We start from the raw sequence: 18,226 nt of genomic DNA, 5'->3' as shown, positions 1-18,226 counted from the left end.
AACATTTCAGTTTAGCGGTTTCAGGTCTGTCCTAATACCAACAATTGCTGCCATCTACTGGCCAAACTGAATACATGACATACATGTATGTTAAATGTATGTCATGTTGTGCAGCTCTAGGGCAGCTTGGAAATGTGTGGTGTTTTTATTTTTCCATTTTCTGGCCCAGACTGATGCCAGATATGCATAAGATGCTTTGGACACCATTTAATTGTAACATCATCTATTATTTATCAAACAAAGAATAAAATAGGTCAGCTTACCTTCTTCCTTCTCTTTCATCTCTTTGAGTTTCGGAATATTCAGTCTGCAAAAGGACAGGGTTCTTGTTCTTTGCATGGGTGTGTGTTCTTACTTCTAGACTATCATACATTTGAAGATCTTCAGTTTCCTCTTTCTTTGAACCTTCATCTAAACTATCAGCACTCTCATTCTGTAGGAAATCATAATGGCCATGGCGCTTATGGTACGCTCTCTCCTGGGCCAAGCTCTCTGTGTCTGACTCCACAGAGCCCCACAGGTTGGCAAGGGCTGCTTGTCCTAATGGAGGGTGCCTCTGGTCCTCAGGTTTCAACAGACTGTGCATCTTTCCCTGTGTGAATCCTTTATCCATGTCCCTGTTGTGGGTGGACCGTCTGCTTCGTGGAGGTCTTATCTCTGTCATCAGAAATAAACAAGAGAAGGTTGGTAATATATCTGTTATCTGTAAGACTCATTGGCTTGACATCCATCATGAGGGATAACAGGGAAAACTCAGAAACAAGCCGTTTAAATGAACATGTTTAAGTGCTGCCTTGATAGGTACAGTCTCTGCTGTGACATGACACAGCAGAGACTGTACCATTGACAATGTTGGCCTACACTGTGTCACAGTGCAGAAAAAGGACCAGAAACAGGGGCAGGCACTGCAAGTAGAGCTGGGGCTGGCACTGGGAGTGCAGCTGGAGCTTTGGCTGTCTGACAACAACAATGTGCACCAGACCCCCGGCTGCGTGAGAGAGGTTAAAGCCTATAGGCGAGTCCCAACACAGTGACTCAAACTGAGGCAGACAGCAACACCCGTTTGTGCTCTTCAAGGCTTTCAAACGCAAACATGTTCTGGGTTCATGTCTTGGTCAGCTAGTTCTGTTAAGAGTTCAGTGCAAAAAGTGAGCTTAAAACACTAAATACACAAAGAAGTAACAAGACACAGGTAATCATGGCGAGGCAGGCAATCAACAAGGAGGTAAACACAACAGGAAGTGAAACACAGACACCAAGGGCAAACCAGACTTTCTAAATAAAACAGGAAATACAACCAAAACACAAACAGTGCTTTTCAAACAGAGCTCAAAAAGGCATCATGACACACTGTCACAGGTTTTTATAAACAGCAAGAACAGCATTTAAAAGGTTCCGCTCCTGAGTAACAAATTACTTTGGCTTCATAGTAACTTGGGAGAGTACACTGTTATTTACTGTCTTTCAGTTGAAAAGTCAAATGGCCTCCAGGTGTTTCTAATAACAGTAATACTACTACTGACATGTTAGAATGTTCGTGCTCATTTGAGAGTGTTTGCATGACCACTTGAATGTTTTTAATCAGAGGCAAAAAAACATCGTGACATGTCACTGCGTAAAAATAGATAGGCTACATTTCATTTAGGAATCCACTAGAAGATCGCAGTATGAGCCACCGTGAACAATACGGGGGCCTCGAAAGTGAACACATAATAGAATTATACAGCCATCTTCCATTAGTTATACGTGCGTCAGAGCAGGAAAACACACTAATAGAGCCTATTTACTAGCGTGTTTTCAGGGATAGGCCTAAACATTGTTGCTCGGTCCCATTCATACGGCGGAACCTCAGTGACCTAACAACACTTTACACTACAGAGAACTGTCTGTGTATTTCTCCTGAGCTGCTGTACATCAGCTCCAACTCTGACAGCTGGCGCTGCAGTCGTCTGGTTTGCTTATAGTCGGGGAAATACTAAAACTTTTCAGTTTAACCCGAGTAAATGAATCTCCTGCCTTCCCCTGTATTTACAAAGCAAACTAAATCTATCTAAACTATTCAAATAACAGGTATAGGCAAAGTGGTTTAGATACTCACCCATTTTCCTCTGCTGCTACAACAATGTAACCATGGAAACACCGACGCACATATGTTGCCTTCAGGTGCTCAGCCTGCAGCTCCGACTTTGTAGTTACACGAACACTCGAACATTATTACGGTCAAACAGGCGTAATTAAAACACTGGCACCTAGTTGTTTGCATCTTAAGTAGATATCGGACCCCGCAGACACAATATGCCAACATGCGTTACCCGGCAAGGTCGTCGGATCATTTTAAATTGTCAAAATCATAAACTCTTAACTGCTTATGTATCTGTACTGCGAATTGTTTTATTACTGGCCCACATGCCTACAGATGTACATGATTTAAACCGCTCGTTGCTTAAAGACAAGCCATTTGGCCACTAGGTGTCGCATTGGGTCCTTCTAAGGAACAAGGCTTAACTGAAAAAAGCAACCTGCTTACACTTGACTTCCAGTTTTATAATTTGCAAGACCACTATTGTATTCTGCTTCTGTAACAATTTTCCCTGCCAGAGCAATAAAGTGTATCTTTGCACCATCTGTTATTGCTATACACTTTAACTAGGTCTAGGTCATCTCATGACCACAAACACCATTATTCTTTAACTAAAGGGTTCAGCAGAGCAAGGAAGAAAGACCGAGACCAGTAGAGGGTTAGAAGATTTATTGTCAAGGCAGTGACATTTCCGTATACAAAACATTTAACCATAACATGTGAAGTGACTGCTTAAATAAACCCACAACTGTTCCAGTTTTGTTGCAAACATTGCCATTGTTGTGATCCCTGAACCCTTTTTGTCATTAAATTACACTCTTAAGCGCGTTGCAACTTGTGCTATAAGAGGGTTACTTTCTTAAAACATCTCAGAGGTAGCAGCTGGAGTGATGCAATGTTTAATCGACCTCCTCAATGGTTGGTCCAGAGGAGCCACCACCAGGTGCAGCACCGCCAGCTCCAGGGAAGCCACCAGGCATACCGTCTGGCATACCACCAGGCATGCCACCTGCGCTCTGGTACAGTTTGGTGATGATGGGGTTGCACACCTTCTCCAGCTCCTTCTGTTGATGCTCATATTCATCCCTCTCGGCAGTCTGCCAAAGAAGAATGTTCATTTAGTTATGTCTAAGGATTCATGCAGGTTAGTCATGTCCAAGAGTTTAAAATTGAAACTTGACAAGTTGATCTTGCATAGAGTGAAAAAGTGACATCATTTACCTGGTTCTTGTCGAGCCAGCCGATGACCTCATTGCACTTGTCCAGGATCTTCTGCTTGTCATCATCACTGATCTTGCCAGCAAGCTTCTCATCCTCCACAGTGGACTTCATGTTGAAAGCATATGACTCCAGGCCATTCTTGGCAGACACTTTGTCACGCTGCACATCATCTTCTGCCTTGTACTTCTCAGCTTCCTGGACCATGCGCTCGATGTCCTCCTTGCTTAGACGACCTGTCAATTTTAGTGTTTAATCACGCATGCCTGAAATAACGGAATAATAATTCATATTTGAATCAGGTCACAGATGTCATACCCTTGTCATTGGTGATGGTGATCTTGTTCTCCTTGCCAGTGCTCTTATCAACTGCAGAGACATTCATGATGCCGTTAGCATCAATGTCGAATGTCACCTCAATCTGAGGAACACCACGAGGAGCAGGAGGGATGCCAGTCAGCTCAAACTTGCCGAGCAGATTGTTGTCCTTTGTCATGGCACGCTCACCCTCATAAACCTGAAAAGAATGCACCGTTAGCATACATTTGACTATGGATCTAGATTTGTGCCACTTATGCTTCGCTCAGACATCCAAGGAAGGATTAGGCCATCTTTGGTCTTTTGACCTCTGGTGGAAACTACGAATGGCAGGAATAAGCGTCATCACAGCAAAACCTCAGGAGGCCAGCAACTGATGTTATCCTCACCTGGATCAGCACACCAGGCTGGTTGTCCGAGTAGGTGGTGAAGGTCTGTGTCTGCTTTGTGGGAATGGTAGTGTTACGTTTGATCAGGACAGTCATGACACCTCCAGCAGTCTCAATACCCAGGGACAGAGGGGTGACATCCAGAAGCAGCAGATCTTGCACATTCTCAGACTTGTCTCCAGACAGGATGGCAGCCTGGACAGCTGTAAATACAAGATAAAAAAAATTACGGTGATGAACGGCAAATTTAAATAATGCAAGTCATTAACTTAAGGAATGAAAAATGGTGCTGGAATTTAGATAAAATGCCTTACCAGCGCCGTAGGCCACAGCCTCATCTGGGTTGATGCTCTTGTTGAGCTCCTTTCCATTGAAGAAATCTTGAAGCAGCTTCTGGATCTTGGGGATACGGGTGGAGCCACCAACCAGTACAATGTCATGAATCTGAGCCTTGTCCATCTTGGCGTCACGCAGGGACTTCTCCACTGGTTCCAGGGTGCCACGGAAGAGGTCGTTGTTGAGCTCCTCAAAGCGAGCTCTGGTGATGGAGGTGTAGAAGTCGACTCCTTCGTACAAAGAGTCAATTTCAATGCTGGCCTGGGTGCTGGAAGACAGGGTGCGCTTTGCCCTCTCACAAGCAGTGCGCAGACGACGCACGGCCCTCTTGTTGTCGCTGATGTCCTTCTTATACTTGCGCTTGAACTCTGTGATGAAGTGGTTGACCATGCGGTTGTCGAAGTCCTCACCACCAAGGTGAGTGTCTCCAGCAGTGGACTTGACCTCAAAGATGCCATCCTCAATGGTCAGGATGGACACGTCGAAGGTACCACCACCAAGATCAAAGATGAGAACGTTCCTCTCTGAGCCAACCTAGAATTATAGGCAGTAATGCTTAATATTTAAGGCTAGCTCAAGGATCAACAGCCTCAGTTATAATGGAAGTGTTAGTTTTCACATACCTTCTTGTCCAACCCATAGGCAATGGCAGCTGCAGTTGGTTCATTGATAATACGGAGAACATTAAGCCCAGAGATTGTGCCAGCATCCTTTGTGGCCTGACGCTGAGAATCGTTGAAGTAGGCAGGTACTGTGATGACGGCATTGTTGACAGTCTGAAAGGGAATCAGCAAAACACTTGTATCTTTTTCAAATCATAAGTGTTTAATCCATCGGGCAGTTAAGAATACCTTTCCAAGGTAGGCCTCAGCAATCTCCTTCATCTTTGTCAGCACCATGGAAGAGATCTCTTCTGGGTAGAAGGACTTTGATTCACCCTTGTACTCAACTTGAACCTTAGGACGAGTGTTATCATTGATGACATTAAAAGGCCAGTGCTTCATATCAGACTGCACAACTGAGTCGTCAAACCTGCGGCCGATCAGTCGCTTGGCATCTGCAAAAGAGAGCAGGTTTCTTTAAACAAAAGAAAAAAAAAACAGAAGTGTATGAGCTGGCATTGGGAATCACTCAGACATCCAAGGAAGGATCTGTGCCATCTTTGGTCTTTTGACCTCTGGTGGAAACTACGAATGGCAGGAGTAAGTGTCATCACAGTGAGTGTGCTTTAACAATCAGAAAATCTAATGTCAGTCTTATTCTTGTGTCAAGTTTATAGTGTGACATAAGATGCCAACTTCATTTTAGCTGGCAGGTCTGACAAGAATGCAAACATTGTTGAACACCAAATTCTACATTCTTACCAAAGACTGTGTTGGTGGGGTTCATGGCAACCTGATTCTTGGCAGCATCACCAATCAGCCTCTCGCTATCTGTAAAGGCCACATAGCTGGGTGTGGTCCTGTTTCCCTGATCGTTGGCAATGATCTCAACTTTGCCATGCTGGAACACACCAACACAGGAGTAGGTGGTTCCAAGGTCGATGCCAACTGCTGGTCCCTTTGACATGGTTTCTGAAACAAAACAAAAAAAAAAAATCATAAGATGGGTCACATCAATTACAAAAATTCCAACATAAGTTCAGTTTTACTTCCAATCACATAAACTTGTAACAGTAAAGCATCAACGAGTGTATCACATTTATAAACTACTAGACATCTATCAAAAGTATTTCATTAAACCGCCTTAGTCTATAATACATTGTTTTATACTACAACTCTGTAGCACTAAACCGAAAGGCAGACAATGCGGCAAAGAAAATCTAAGGGCGCATGGCGTTGGGCCGAACACGTGATCATGACGCATCAAGTTTGCGACACGGTGTCGGGGTAGGACCGGAAATACACAATTAACTAAATCTACTATATACGCACTGACCATTTATAATAAAAATCTTATTAGAAAGAGGAGATTAAACATTGTAAATTATCAACGTCTGGCAACAAGAGGATTTCCAATTCAATGTATCTGCAAAGACAAAGAGACTTTTGTTCTGAAAAACAACCGGAAGTCACTTTGTTCCGGGTAGCTTCACAGCGATTGTTCGAGAACATTCTGGAACGTCTCACAATCCCAACCCCCACCTTCCGCACTCCAAGTAGCGACCGGTAACATATGCACCATCTGAGCCCATTTTTCACAGCCCAGAACAAGTATAACCGTGTGTCGTTATTTACGTTATTACAGGTCAGCTACATCACATAAATAAGATAACCCCAAGATATAGGTGCTCTTATTAAAGCGCCAAGAAATGGTTTTCCGAAACGAACCTTGATGAGCGCGAATATTTGTTTCCAGATACACTATTATTACACTCGCCTTTGACGCATTCAAAACTTACTTACCGATTTGATGAACCGAGGTTGACTAGAAGTGCGGGGTTGGAATGGACAACGGCGAGGGAGGATCAACCTTGCCGGAATGAGAAGGGAAGGGAAGACAAACGTCTAATGGAGCTTTATATATAACCGGCACCGCACCCAATCGGCGTCGAGTGTTTGAGTCTTTCCGCAAAAGTACACCAATCAAGCTTAAGTATTTTTGATGACGCTAATGTCGGTTCACTTTACTTCCTCCTTTCTGTGTTTCATAATCGCCATGAATGACCGCATGGCCGTTTGCTCTCGTTTGAAGAGAAACACGTTATTAAACGCGTCTCACGAAGAGATTTAAAGACAAACGATTTGCTTGTTCTCTACTTCTCATTCGGCTTCTACTGAACGTATTTCAAGTTATGCACACATACATTCTAGAGTGAGAATTACATTATGTCAAAACGACTGCTCTTGTACAGTGTTTTCATATTTTTATGAATACATAATACAATTATTATAAAACACACATATTAATGGAAACATAATGGATTGTTTTACACATCTTGATCTGTGTCTTATCCTGAGTTTGGTCATATGCAGAATTTGGTATCATTTCTTTTAAGTTATCTCTTGATATCTCTTAGTTTTACTTTTTTTTTCTTTTTTTTGGCCAGCAGAGTATTTAAAGAGAGAGAGAGAGAGAAGGTTTAGTTTAGGAATGATCTAAGAGCAAAGCTGCTCTGAACACGAGGGAACATAAAGTATAAACAGGTATTAAGTGTGACACATTCTTGTAATTGTGATTGGTTCACCAGAGAGAAATCAAAACTGAAAGTGATCTTAACACTAAGATGTATAAATAACCTTTCTTTACAAGTATCTAGTCCTAAATTCAAAAGGATATTGTTTTTATTCTAAGAAATAGAATAGAATTGCCTTACTAAGAGCAGCTCTTTGTACTGATAGCTTCATATATCCCCAGGTTTCTACAGTATTATATACATCCAGTTTCTTCAAACTAGGGCATGGCCTTAATTATGTTTCTGATACTATAAAGAGCTGTGAGTGTAAACATGTCTACCAAAATAATCTTTATTTTTATAATAATACAAAGTACAAACATAAAAAATACATACACACACATATATATATACAGTACAGTACTACGGTTTCAATAATGTGTTGCCACTATTCTGTGTATACACATATACATTCACATTATTAGAACACATTCCTTTTCATACAATCAGCCAGTCATGTGGCAGCAGTGCAATGCAGAAACCCTGCAGACACAGGTCAGGAGCTTTAGGTAATGTTCACATCAGAATAAGGACATAGGACACCATCAGTGACTGTGACATGACTGTTGGTGACAGGCCGGCTGCTGAGGACCATTGGAGACTGAAAAAAATAGCCTGATCTTATGAACCTCCATTTATGCTGAGGCTGAGGACGGAAGGCTCAGAATTTGGCGTCACCAGCATGGATCTATAAATGTGTTGTGTTTCATCAGTCCAGACTGGTGCTGCTGCTTTGACCTTTAGTAATGGTTCACCGGGCAATGAATGCCACAGCCTGTTTGAATATTATTTATGACACTGTGCATGAACTCACAGTCACAGTTCACCACATTCATATCACTACTACTTCCAGCAGGATAATGGACCATGACAGTGAGCTTAGCAGGCTGCGGCGGCCAGAGAGAGAGCTGCAGAGCAGTTAGCACGGTGTTCCACTAATGAATGAGGACTACTCTTCACTGTGTGTAAGCAGCGCAGTGAATAAAGTTCATCTGAGAGCCTGATGACACTGTTAGAGTGATGTCTCCTTTATGTTACTTTTGTCCGAAGGCTGTGCTGGCCCTCGAGGATGAGAGGCCTGCTCTCTGTTTACACTCTCTGCTGCTGTCACTGCAGCTGTGTTTGACACTGAAGTTATCACTGCTGGTTCTTCAATAACATACTGAGTGAAAGCTGTGCTGATGTTCCCTGAAAAGAGAGACAGAGAGGGAGGGTTACATTTCATGCTGCTCTGTTACATACAGCTCTGTTTCTGAGGAAAAAAGAAAACACTGTTATGAATTCTAAGAAATTAATCACTTTAAACAATAAAAAACATATCAAATGAACCATGGTGTAGCTATTGCTAAACCCCGAGGTATAACCTTTGGTGGGCGTGGTGGGTAGGTAACCATAGAAGAATAGTAATACAGAGTATAATCAGAGTGGGTTGAAAGTTTAATCAACTCAAATTTATTAGTAATAAAATCACATTTATTCAGTAAATACAAGCAAATTAATGCATGTTTTCCTGTCACTGGCACCTTTATTCTGTGGTTGGTAATAATGAAAATGATTTAGTGACCTGCAGGTATGTAACAAGAAGATTTTTCTACATACCTCTTCGTCTTTGTCCTTGGGAGTTCTTCTCCTCCTGGCTTGACTTGGATTTACTGCTGTCCTCCGATGGATCAGAATCTTCATTTTCTGTAACAATAAAAACTGTCATGTTTTTTAAGTACACTAAAATAAAAAGAAAACACAATGGTCTTTTTGAGTAGCTGAAAATGCGACATATACTGTATGTTTCTCAGCTCAAGATAACAGCCTGTTCTGTATGTTTTTTGTGTAGAAAATTGTGTGGTAGGTTGTGTGCTCTCCTCACCTCTCTTCCAGGCCATGTGTGCTCTTCTCAGCTTGATAGCAAAAAAGATAACCACCACCAGAAGGCAGAAGATCAGACATGTCACCAGGAAGACCAGCAATGATGAGTTTCCTTGACTTCCGCTGTGCCTGTTTGAGTCAAAGGTCTCTGGAAATGGACAGAATCCAAAATCTTGGTCACTTATCTCAATCATTTTCGTACAAGAGCTACTGAATGTCTCTTACATGCAGATATTGGTGTCGCAGTGTGAATTTACCTGTTTTGTTTCTCTCTGTACCATTATAAAAAGTGGTGTCCTCTGTCGCAGAGACTGATGTCCAGCCTTTAAGGAATAAGACAACAATTAATACAAGATGAACTATTCAAGCTGCTGAAGCAATCAAAATGGAAGTTGCAGTTGTCCAGAAATACCACTAGATGGCCTCAGTGGATCCAGTGTGATCTGACATCCTGTTCTCATACCTGCTGTGCTTGTTGCTGTACTGTTGGTGTCATTGTTCATCTGTGTGGAGCCTGGTACTGCAGAGGTTCCTGAGTCATCTACAAAAAAATGACGTTTAAAAAAAAAACCCTCACAGGAAAACAGATGTTTTGATTTTTACAGTGAATATAACAGATGTTCACAGCTGGAAGGCCAATGTGCACATTTATCTTGGAACAGATTCACTGTTCCGTCCACAGAATTTATGAATAGCCTACATCTAAGATGATAGTTTCACATCATACTCTGAGATCGCTATCACAGGAAACACAACGCGTCACATCACAACCACAGCGGTAGTTAAGCCTGTACTGTGTGTGTGTGTACTGTTGTGTGTTTCCATCCCACGGGCTCACAGACACATGGTGTAACATACATCTATTGTAACATAGTGTCACATTGTGGCTGGCCTATTTTATAAAGTACAGTTTACCCCTGCTTGATCTTATTAGATTGATTTAGTTTCTTAGGGTGGGTTCTTTTGTGTGTGGTCTAATATGTTATTAATTATGTAACTGTGGCATGATAACTGCAAAAAAAATGAGCATAGCTTCACTCACCACTGGTGTTGAGATGCAAGCCTGTGGATGTATCAGCAGGGAATCTAGTAGGTGCTGTAACAGTCGTCTGGTCATAAGAGGAAGGGGGCTGGTCAGAGGTAACAGGCCTGTTGGTTGTTTTATCATGCCTGTACACACTGGTTGTTGACCCCTGAGGTTGAACTGTGGGAGAACTTGTGGTGGTTGTGCCGTGGAATCTTCTTACTGTGAAGGAAGGAGGGTTTAAGTTATTTAAGAAGAAACAACACAGTTAAAGTGGAAATTTATTCTGACATATGAATCATGTTTTTTGTCTCTTATAATACAGGAAACCAGACTACAACACAGGAAAGAGGAAGTGACATGGGGCTGTCTTGTTTTGGTCACTTAGTTTCACATGGCTGCTTTGGACAGTGTCATGGAGATAAAAAAAACTCCAGTGCTTTCCCTGGTTTGTGATGACACTACTATGCGGTCACTGTTCCTCAAATAGGACTTGTTATGTGGAAGAAGGTCATTTAAGGTAATTTCAACAAGTGTCGGTTACTTTTTCCCTGTTGCTGGATATTTGATGAAATACACTCACCGTCTTGGCCAATTTTGACAAAGTTCATCAGGTGCTGTGAGTGCAGGGCGGGGTGGCGAACAAGACATTTCACCGTGACTCTGTTCACCACTGACAGAACCTGCAGCATGCCCATGGAGATGAATTTTTTACCCTCTTGATAGACATGAGGAGTTTGTCCTGTGGAGAAAAAAGACAGCATTATAGCATCTGTGAGTCATCCAAAAAAGAAGCTTCTTTTTAAGTGATTAAAAAAACTTCTTATGTGTGTAAAATGAAAGAAATGAGTGTATGTCTGTTAAAGTGTTGAGCCCCCTCATTAGAAGACAAACTTAAAGAACGTCTAAATGTCACAGTTGTTATAATCCAGCCCACAAGTGCGAACAAAGACAACAGTGAGTCTTATTTTAATACAGCTACAACAGCATCAAAGCATTTTCTGGAAATGAAAGATCAGATTTGTTGGTGGTTGATTCTTGATGTATTCTTATCAAACAGAAGTCTTTACAAGACCCAGATGTTGTCAGTTATTATTTGTCTTAGTTACAAATACAAGGCCATATTCTTATGGTTCATCCCTTTACAAGTAATCTGTGATTATTGTGTTATACAATTATTATAATACAGAATACTGTTTCAGAAAGGGAGCAGTCTACATATACAGTAGAATAAACACCTTCCTGCCTCTTCCTTAATCACAATTATTTATCTATATTAGTGAAGTTAGCAGCCATTTCCTTCAAACTTACCAAGAAATTCATGCTGGTCATTGAATTTCCAGGAGATCTGTGGGGGGAAGTGGTTCCCTTCAGCTGTGCATTTTACGATAGTCTTTCCTTCATGCTTCACTACGGACATTTTAGGATAGCCTTTAAAAAAAACAGAGCAAATGTTAGCTGAAATATTGGACAACTAAAGATGTAGCTGTGATATTAATGTTACTGAACCACTGTCAGTGGTGCAACATCACACTCACCCAGCACCGTCACCTCCACTTTCCTTTCTCTTGTGCGGCGCCCGTAGCGGGTACATGTGTAATTGCCTCCGTCCTTGAAGGTGACGTTAGAAATGCTGATGGAAAATTCTGAGTTGGACAGTTTATTGATGCTGTAGCGTTCGTCCTTTAGTGCTGAAAAGATATACAAATATGTCTAAGTTCATTCACAAGTCTGCCTATACATATGTGTATTATGTATATAGTAAAGCACAAGACCTCTACCTTGGTTTCCATTGAAGAACATGATAAACCCATTAGGGTTCTTCCAGTCCACATGGGTCTTCTGAGCGTTAGTAATAGGGCAGCTAAGGTTAAGTGTTTGACCTTTCATCACAGTCACACGCTGCCACACAGCAAGCGAAACTGCAAAAAAAAAAGGAACCTTGATTTCACTGAAAATGTACAATAGCAGCACAAAACAACACATGTAACAAAACATCAATCATCTGTTGGAATCATGAAGTCAGTGGAAGAATGTTTCCCTCCCTCACTCAGAGGTGTCCAAACAGAGGTTCACACTTTGACTCATCTATTCTTTTCTCTGCCACGGGCCGATCACTACAGTGTGTGTGTGTGTGTGTGTGTGTGGAGGTAGTGAAGGGAAAAAAACAGTCTTCACTGTATGCAGCTACAAAATCAGCAGCCCCCCTATAAGCATATTATGCATCTGTGGCAGGAAGCACTGTGGTCAGTCATTTGATGGTGAAAGTATCTCGAGTGTGAGAAAGTATCTGCTGTAGGCTGGTTATGGGGGCTTCGGGTGCTTTTTCTTTCCTGCTGTGTGTGAATGACGAGGTGTTTGGAAAACACATATGTGGGGGCATATTCACACCATCGCCAAGGTCAGTGGGTTTAAAGCAGCAAGACTTTTCATACACAGCTTAGCTAAAAATTTTAATACCACAGGAAATGTAATGATATTTTAATTTGTAGGAACTTGAGAAACTTCTTCAGAAATGTCTTCAGACTTTGGTTATTCAGTCTGAGATATCTGCTTTTAATGCTTGATGTACTAGAAGTACATTATGCAACATATAATACAGCCTATGGATAAATGTATTCAGTATACCGATACATGCATACATGTACATGCCTTCAAGCACTGACAAGTTGAATTTTAGTCTTTTTGGATATAAAATTTGGATAAAATTCAAATGCTAAAGTGGCAAAAACCTTACTTTAACTTACTAATGTACTTTTGGAAGGACTGCGCACACACACACACACAAACAACCTGGTTTACAGCTATCTTTGTGAGGACATTCACCTAATGCATTCCCTAGCTCTAACCCTATCTGTAACCAAAACAACTAAGTCCCTCACCCTAACTCTACTCATAATTGTAAACTAAACCTCATATTAAATTATACCCTAAAGTCTTAACTTTTAAATATCCATTTAAAAAAGTGAGGAGAGGCCAAAACGCCCCCACACACAGATAAAATACAGCAAAATAAACTGATGACTGAAATAAGCCAAAATAAATGTGAAGAAAGTAAAATAAAATATAAACAGAAACATGCCAAAAGCCATTAAAACACAGAAATAATGAAAAATGTGTCAATCTTCATCTTTACTGCAGCATTCTCCACTTTCACACAAACTCTGTCGACAAATATCAAAAGTAAAGTACTCACCCTGTACGAACAGTGTAAACATGCAGAGCGGCAGCTTCACTTCCATCTCTCTCACTGTCAGTGGCTCTCTGACTTTGCTTCATTTCCTCATCTCTGCATGTATTTGTACTGCACAGAGGGACCTTCCATGACATCACAGCTTTGTGGTTTCCCCCAGACTTTTTGATTTGAAGGATTCTCATGTGATTCCTGTAGTAAAAAGCACAGGGTGAGTAGTTCAGGTTTCACACATATTTCCTAAATATGAATTCCTTTAGTACTGATATGCTCATTTATAAGTAAATGTGGTTAATTTTTCTAACAGACATCTTACAGTAAAGCTACATCAACAAGTTGTGTGTGTTATATGTTATATTTTCTCATTTTTTCACAAGTCACCATTAAAAGCAGTGAAGGAGCTTTGTCAGACAACTAACCATCATAATGGTTTTGATCTTTGACCTTAAAGGTGAGGAGGCTGTGGGCTAATTATAAGAACCACGCATACTGTCACTGAGGTATATTTTTACAGGGCTGTGGCTTCCTGAGGAGAGGTCTGCTTTGTAAACACCTTCTGGAAAGTCTGACAGAGGTGTCAAGTGGGGTGATGAAAGCAAGGAAACTATCTTAACTGGTCCTAAGAGAAAACGTAAAACAAACTCATCTGATCGTAGAGGGTCCGAGTGTCTCAGTAGAAACACCTCATACACACTGTACAGCTCAGTGGTAAATGATTTGGACACCTTGCAGTCATTGTATTCTAGAGACAAAGGTGAGACCATCTGTCTAAGAGTTCAAGTTTGGTGGAACCTGGTTCATACAACAGAACAATGATCCAAAGCATTCTACATCAGAATGACTGAAAAATAAGAACAGACCAGTCAAAGTCCAGACCACAACTCAGTTCACATGCTGTGGTGGAACCTAAGAGGTCTCTGTGTTAGTGAATGTCCAAAAATCTCAATGAACTGAATCAATGCAGTGAAGAAGAATAAACCAAAATTCCTCCACTGATAAAGTCATAGAGGAAACCATGACTCCAACTTATCGCTGCTAAAGGTGGAACTACAACATACTGAATCATGAGGTATGATAGCATCAAGGACAGTAGGCAGTCTTATCACAGTGCTAACATCATCTTCATCTTCATCTTCATCTTCATCTTCAACATCAAGTTTGACTGGTGATTATTATTAAAGGAAAAGAAAAGATATATGCTCCATATGTTTGTATGAAATAATACTGTCAGGGTTTGTGAGGGTGAAGCGGACACAGATGCAGAATCACAGGGCGGTCACGGGGCAAAACAAAGTCTTTATTACAGGCCGGGAGGGCAAAAAGCAAAAATAACAAACTCGTGACGAGGCAAACAGAGTAATGCTGAACAGGTGTCGAGGCATGGCAACGTAACCTGAACCACATGCAGAGTCCAGGCACAGCATGAAAACAATCCTCACACGACGAGACACAAACTCCATGAAGGACGATGAGACAAACTGGCAGGGAGTGCAGGGAAGACAAGGGCTGTGTCCCAATTCAGGGTCTGCATCCTTCGGAGGACGCAGCCTACGCGGTCTCAGGAGGCCGCGTCCTCCTGAGGATCCTCCGGAGGATCCTCCACCGTTGGTAAATGGGACGGTCTGGCCTTCAAAGCACTTCCTGATTGTGGCGCGACGTCATAAATTTTGCCCCGGGAAAAACAAAAGCAGCGACAGCGACACAACACGGACTAGACAACAAACGGGACAACAGTGTGGATTTAGACATTTGGAATATTTTAATATATTTATTTGTTGTTGGAGGAAGGGGAGAGGTGGCTCCAGCGGCAGCAAAACCGGTGACGGCTCATTTTCTTCAGGCTGGGAGAGCGCAGTGGGGAGGTGACGGTAAGCTGCTGTTTAACCATATTATTGATCATAATTAATATACCGGTTACTGAGCAAACGCTAGATATATAACCAGTAGACAAATATGATTAAATGTAATTTATATTTGATTCAATTGTAAGACTTGATACAGGGTCTGTTTGTAATTTTAATACTTTAAATTAAATAGCTAAATGTGTACGAACCCTGCAAATAACCCTGAAAGCACTGCTTTAATGTGTCATTAAGCATCAGGTCTGTCACTACACCAGAGAATTACTGCTGGGTGGAGGAGAGTGGGGCTCCCTGCAGGACCAGCTGTCTGTCCTGGAGGAGGTGTACTGACCATCATCACCTCTGGAGGGTGAGGATACATATTTTATAGCTTTTCGTATTTTAAGCTGCTTTGGAAGCCGCTCTGTTGAAGTTATTATTTTTATTTTTGCCCTTTTTAAAAACATCTTTAGTAACATGGCAGCCGCCGATCGTCCGCTCTGCAAACCCTGATGGACGATGTGGTGGACAGAGGAGACAGGCACCCCCCTCCCCCAGATGATGTCCCACTCACAGCCAGAGGACTCCAAGGTCTTCACCGTGGCATCATCCAGTCCAGCAGCACCAAGGACTCCTGCTCAGCCAAACATTTACATATATGTTCTTTGTGAATAGTATTTTCTGCTGATCTTTTATAAATAATAAACTGCACATTTTCATAATGCCCACTGGTAAATAGTTAGAAATGTTCAAACTGTGTCTTTGTAAATATTGTACATAACAGAACAATAAATGATTTACTGTGGTCACTGAGAAGTTGTTCAAAAGTTTACTTAAATTATAAATAGGTGATGAAACACATAATGTAACAAGGTTAGAAGAGTTTAAGAACACAGAGACAAGAACAATTAAATATACAATTTAATAAGTAACATTTAAATAACACAGAACATAAAATCACTGCTGTCCACCATCCTCTCAATGAGCTGAGGTCTGTCCGTTCTTTCTCTGCTCTCCCCCTCTCTCTCTCCCTCCCTCTCTCTCTCTCCCTCTCCAGCCTCATCTCCTCCGTTATCAGTTGTCAGGTTTCTTCTGTTTCTCTCTGCTCCTCCTTCAACAAAATGCCAACAGGCAGAATGACCGTTTGATATAATAACGATAATATTGCTCCTCACGTGAACTATACTTTATACTGTACTACAGTACACAGTCCAGAAACAACATTCAATCAAAACGTTTAGTTTACAGCGCCTCGTATCAACAGGACGTCATGTTTGTAAATATGAAACTCATTTTTTTAATGCCACTGTCACTACTAGCATTTTAAAACTCTCGAACTACTGCTCTTTACTTACATTTAAATGTGAATTCGGCACTCCTGCCGGTGCCGCTGCCGCTCGCTTGGTCCGTCATTGTACTATTGGACAAAAAGTAGGCCCGCAAAGCATTGTGGGATATTTAAGGCCACGAAGGATGGTAGCGATGCGTCCTCCAAATTCAGGCAAAAGGAGGACGCATTTGGAGGACGCATTTGAAGGACCCTTCGACTTTTGGCGAATTGGGACAGCCTTCGCGCAGCTTTGTGACGTAAGCGGCCTTAAAATGCGCACTCCAAAGGATGCAGACCCTGAATTGGGACACAGCCAATGTTTGAAGGGGCGGGAGGAGAGATTCTTCTTCTTCTCCTCTGCTGGCTTCCGGTGAGGAGAGGTGGGTGATGGCGCCCTCTACAGATACACAATGCTGTTTTTAATTTGATTTATTCAATACATTAGATGCAGACTGTTAGATATTTGTTTACAGAATCTGAGAACACCCGTGATGTTTTATTTTACTTTGCATCAGTTTCACATGTAATACTACAAATAAATAAAATGTCAAAACAGTTTGTTTTCTCTTAGAATAGAATAGAATAGAATATACTTTATTAATCCCTTTGGGAAGGTCCCTCGGGGAAATTTGGGTACCAGCAGCACTACAACACCAACAGTCAGAGCAAGAGTTAAATAGAATAAGATAAAATAGAATAAAATAGAATATAGTGCAGTAAAAAATAAAGGAATTATTTACAAACATTGCACACCAGCATAGATTGTCATGTGATATAGTGCAGTAATGTAAAGGAATTGTGTACAAAAAATTTGCACAGCAGCATAAATGGTAATGTAGTATAGTGCAGTAAATGTAAACAAACATTGCACAGCAGCATAAATGGTACAGGATTATTGCACATGTAAATTATTGCACGTGTGTTGTATCAGGCGGGCTGTGCTCCTCCCTTCCTTCTCCCCCTCCTGCCAAAAGCAGAGTTGTAGAGTTTGATGGATCGGGGCACAAAGGAGTCTCTGAGTCTGTTGGTCCTGCTCTTGGGGAGGAGCAGCCTGTGACTGTTCTGGCTCCTCTGAGCGCTGATGACAGTGTGCAGAGGATGACTGGCATCGTCCACAATAGCCAGGAGTTTTCTTAGTGTTCTCCTCTCTGCCACTGTCACCAGGGAGTCCAGCTTCATGCCGACCACAGAGCCGGCCCGCCTGATAAGTCTGTCCAGCCTGTTAGCACACCTTTTGTTTATGTTACCCCCCCAACAGACAACAGCATAAAAAAGTGTACTGGCCACCACAGACTGGTAGAACATCCACAGGAGTTTCCTGCAGATGTTGAAGGCTCCCAGTCTTCGCAGGAAGTACAGTCGGCTCTGGCCCTTCTTGTACAGGTGATCTGTACAGCATGTCCAGTCCAGCTTGTTGTCCAGCCACAACCCGAGGTACTTGTAGTTGCCTACAATCTCC

At 41.8% G+C, this 18,226-nt stretch overlaps 2 protein-coding genes and 1 non-coding gene across 3 annotated transcripts; all 3 read right to left on the bottom strand.

The window, feature by feature from the left end:
• Nucleotides 1-2,732: 2,732 nt before the first annotated feature.
• LOC114429632 (heat shock cognate 71 kDa protein) lies at nt 2,733-6,848 on the bottom strand. The gene is made up of 9 exons (XM_028398333.1): nt 6,747-6,848; nt 5,706-5,915; nt 5,193-5,398; nt 4,965-5,117; nt 4,320-4,875; nt 4,006-4,208; nt 3,617-3,815; nt 3,302-3,534; nt 2,733-3,177 (listed from the first exon to the last, which is right to left on the bottom strand). Exons 2-9 carry the CDS (start codon nt 5,908-5,910, stop codon nt 2,980-2,982), a joined length of 1,953 nt encoding a protein of 650 aa, XP_028254134.1. The 5' UTR covers nt 5,911-5,915; nt 6,747-6,848; the 3' UTR covers nt 2,733-2,979.
• Nucleotides 3,878-3,970, bottom strand: LOC114429635 (small nucleolar RNA SNORD14). The gene has a single exon (XR_003669854.1). It is a non-coding gene; the product is annotated as a small nucleolar RNA SNORD14 (small nucleolar RNA).
• Nucleotides 6,849-7,881: 1,033 nt separating the features above from the next.
• On the bottom strand, nt 7,882-13,662 carry LOC114429633 (cytotoxic and regulatory T-cell molecule-like). The gene is made up of 11 exons (XM_028398334.1): nt 13,600-13,662; nt 12,185-12,325; nt 11,942-12,094; nt 11,715-11,834; nt 10,987-11,145; nt 10,422-10,625; nt 9,843-9,920; nt 9,637-9,702; nt 9,381-9,527; nt 9,116-9,202; nt 7,882-8,704 (listed from the first exon to the last, which is right to left on the bottom strand). Exons 1-11 carry the CDS (start codon nt 13,643-13,645, stop codon nt 8,529-8,531), a joined length of 1,377 nt encoding a protein of 458 aa, XP_028254135.1. The 5' UTR covers nt 13,646-13,662; the 3' UTR covers nt 7,882-8,528.
• Between the last annotated feature and the right edge of the window lie 4,564 nt (nt 13,663-18,226).

Source organism: Parambassis ranga, unplaced genomic scaffold, assembly GCF_900634625.1.
Source record: "Parambassis ranga unplaced genomic scaffold, fParRan2.1 scaffold_182_arrow_ctg1, whole genome shotgun sequence".
Taxonomy (NCBI): Eukaryota; Metazoa; Chordata; class Actinopteri; family Ambassidae; genus Parambassis; species Parambassis ranga.
This window is presented reverse-complemented; position numbering and strand designations above follow the sequence as displayed.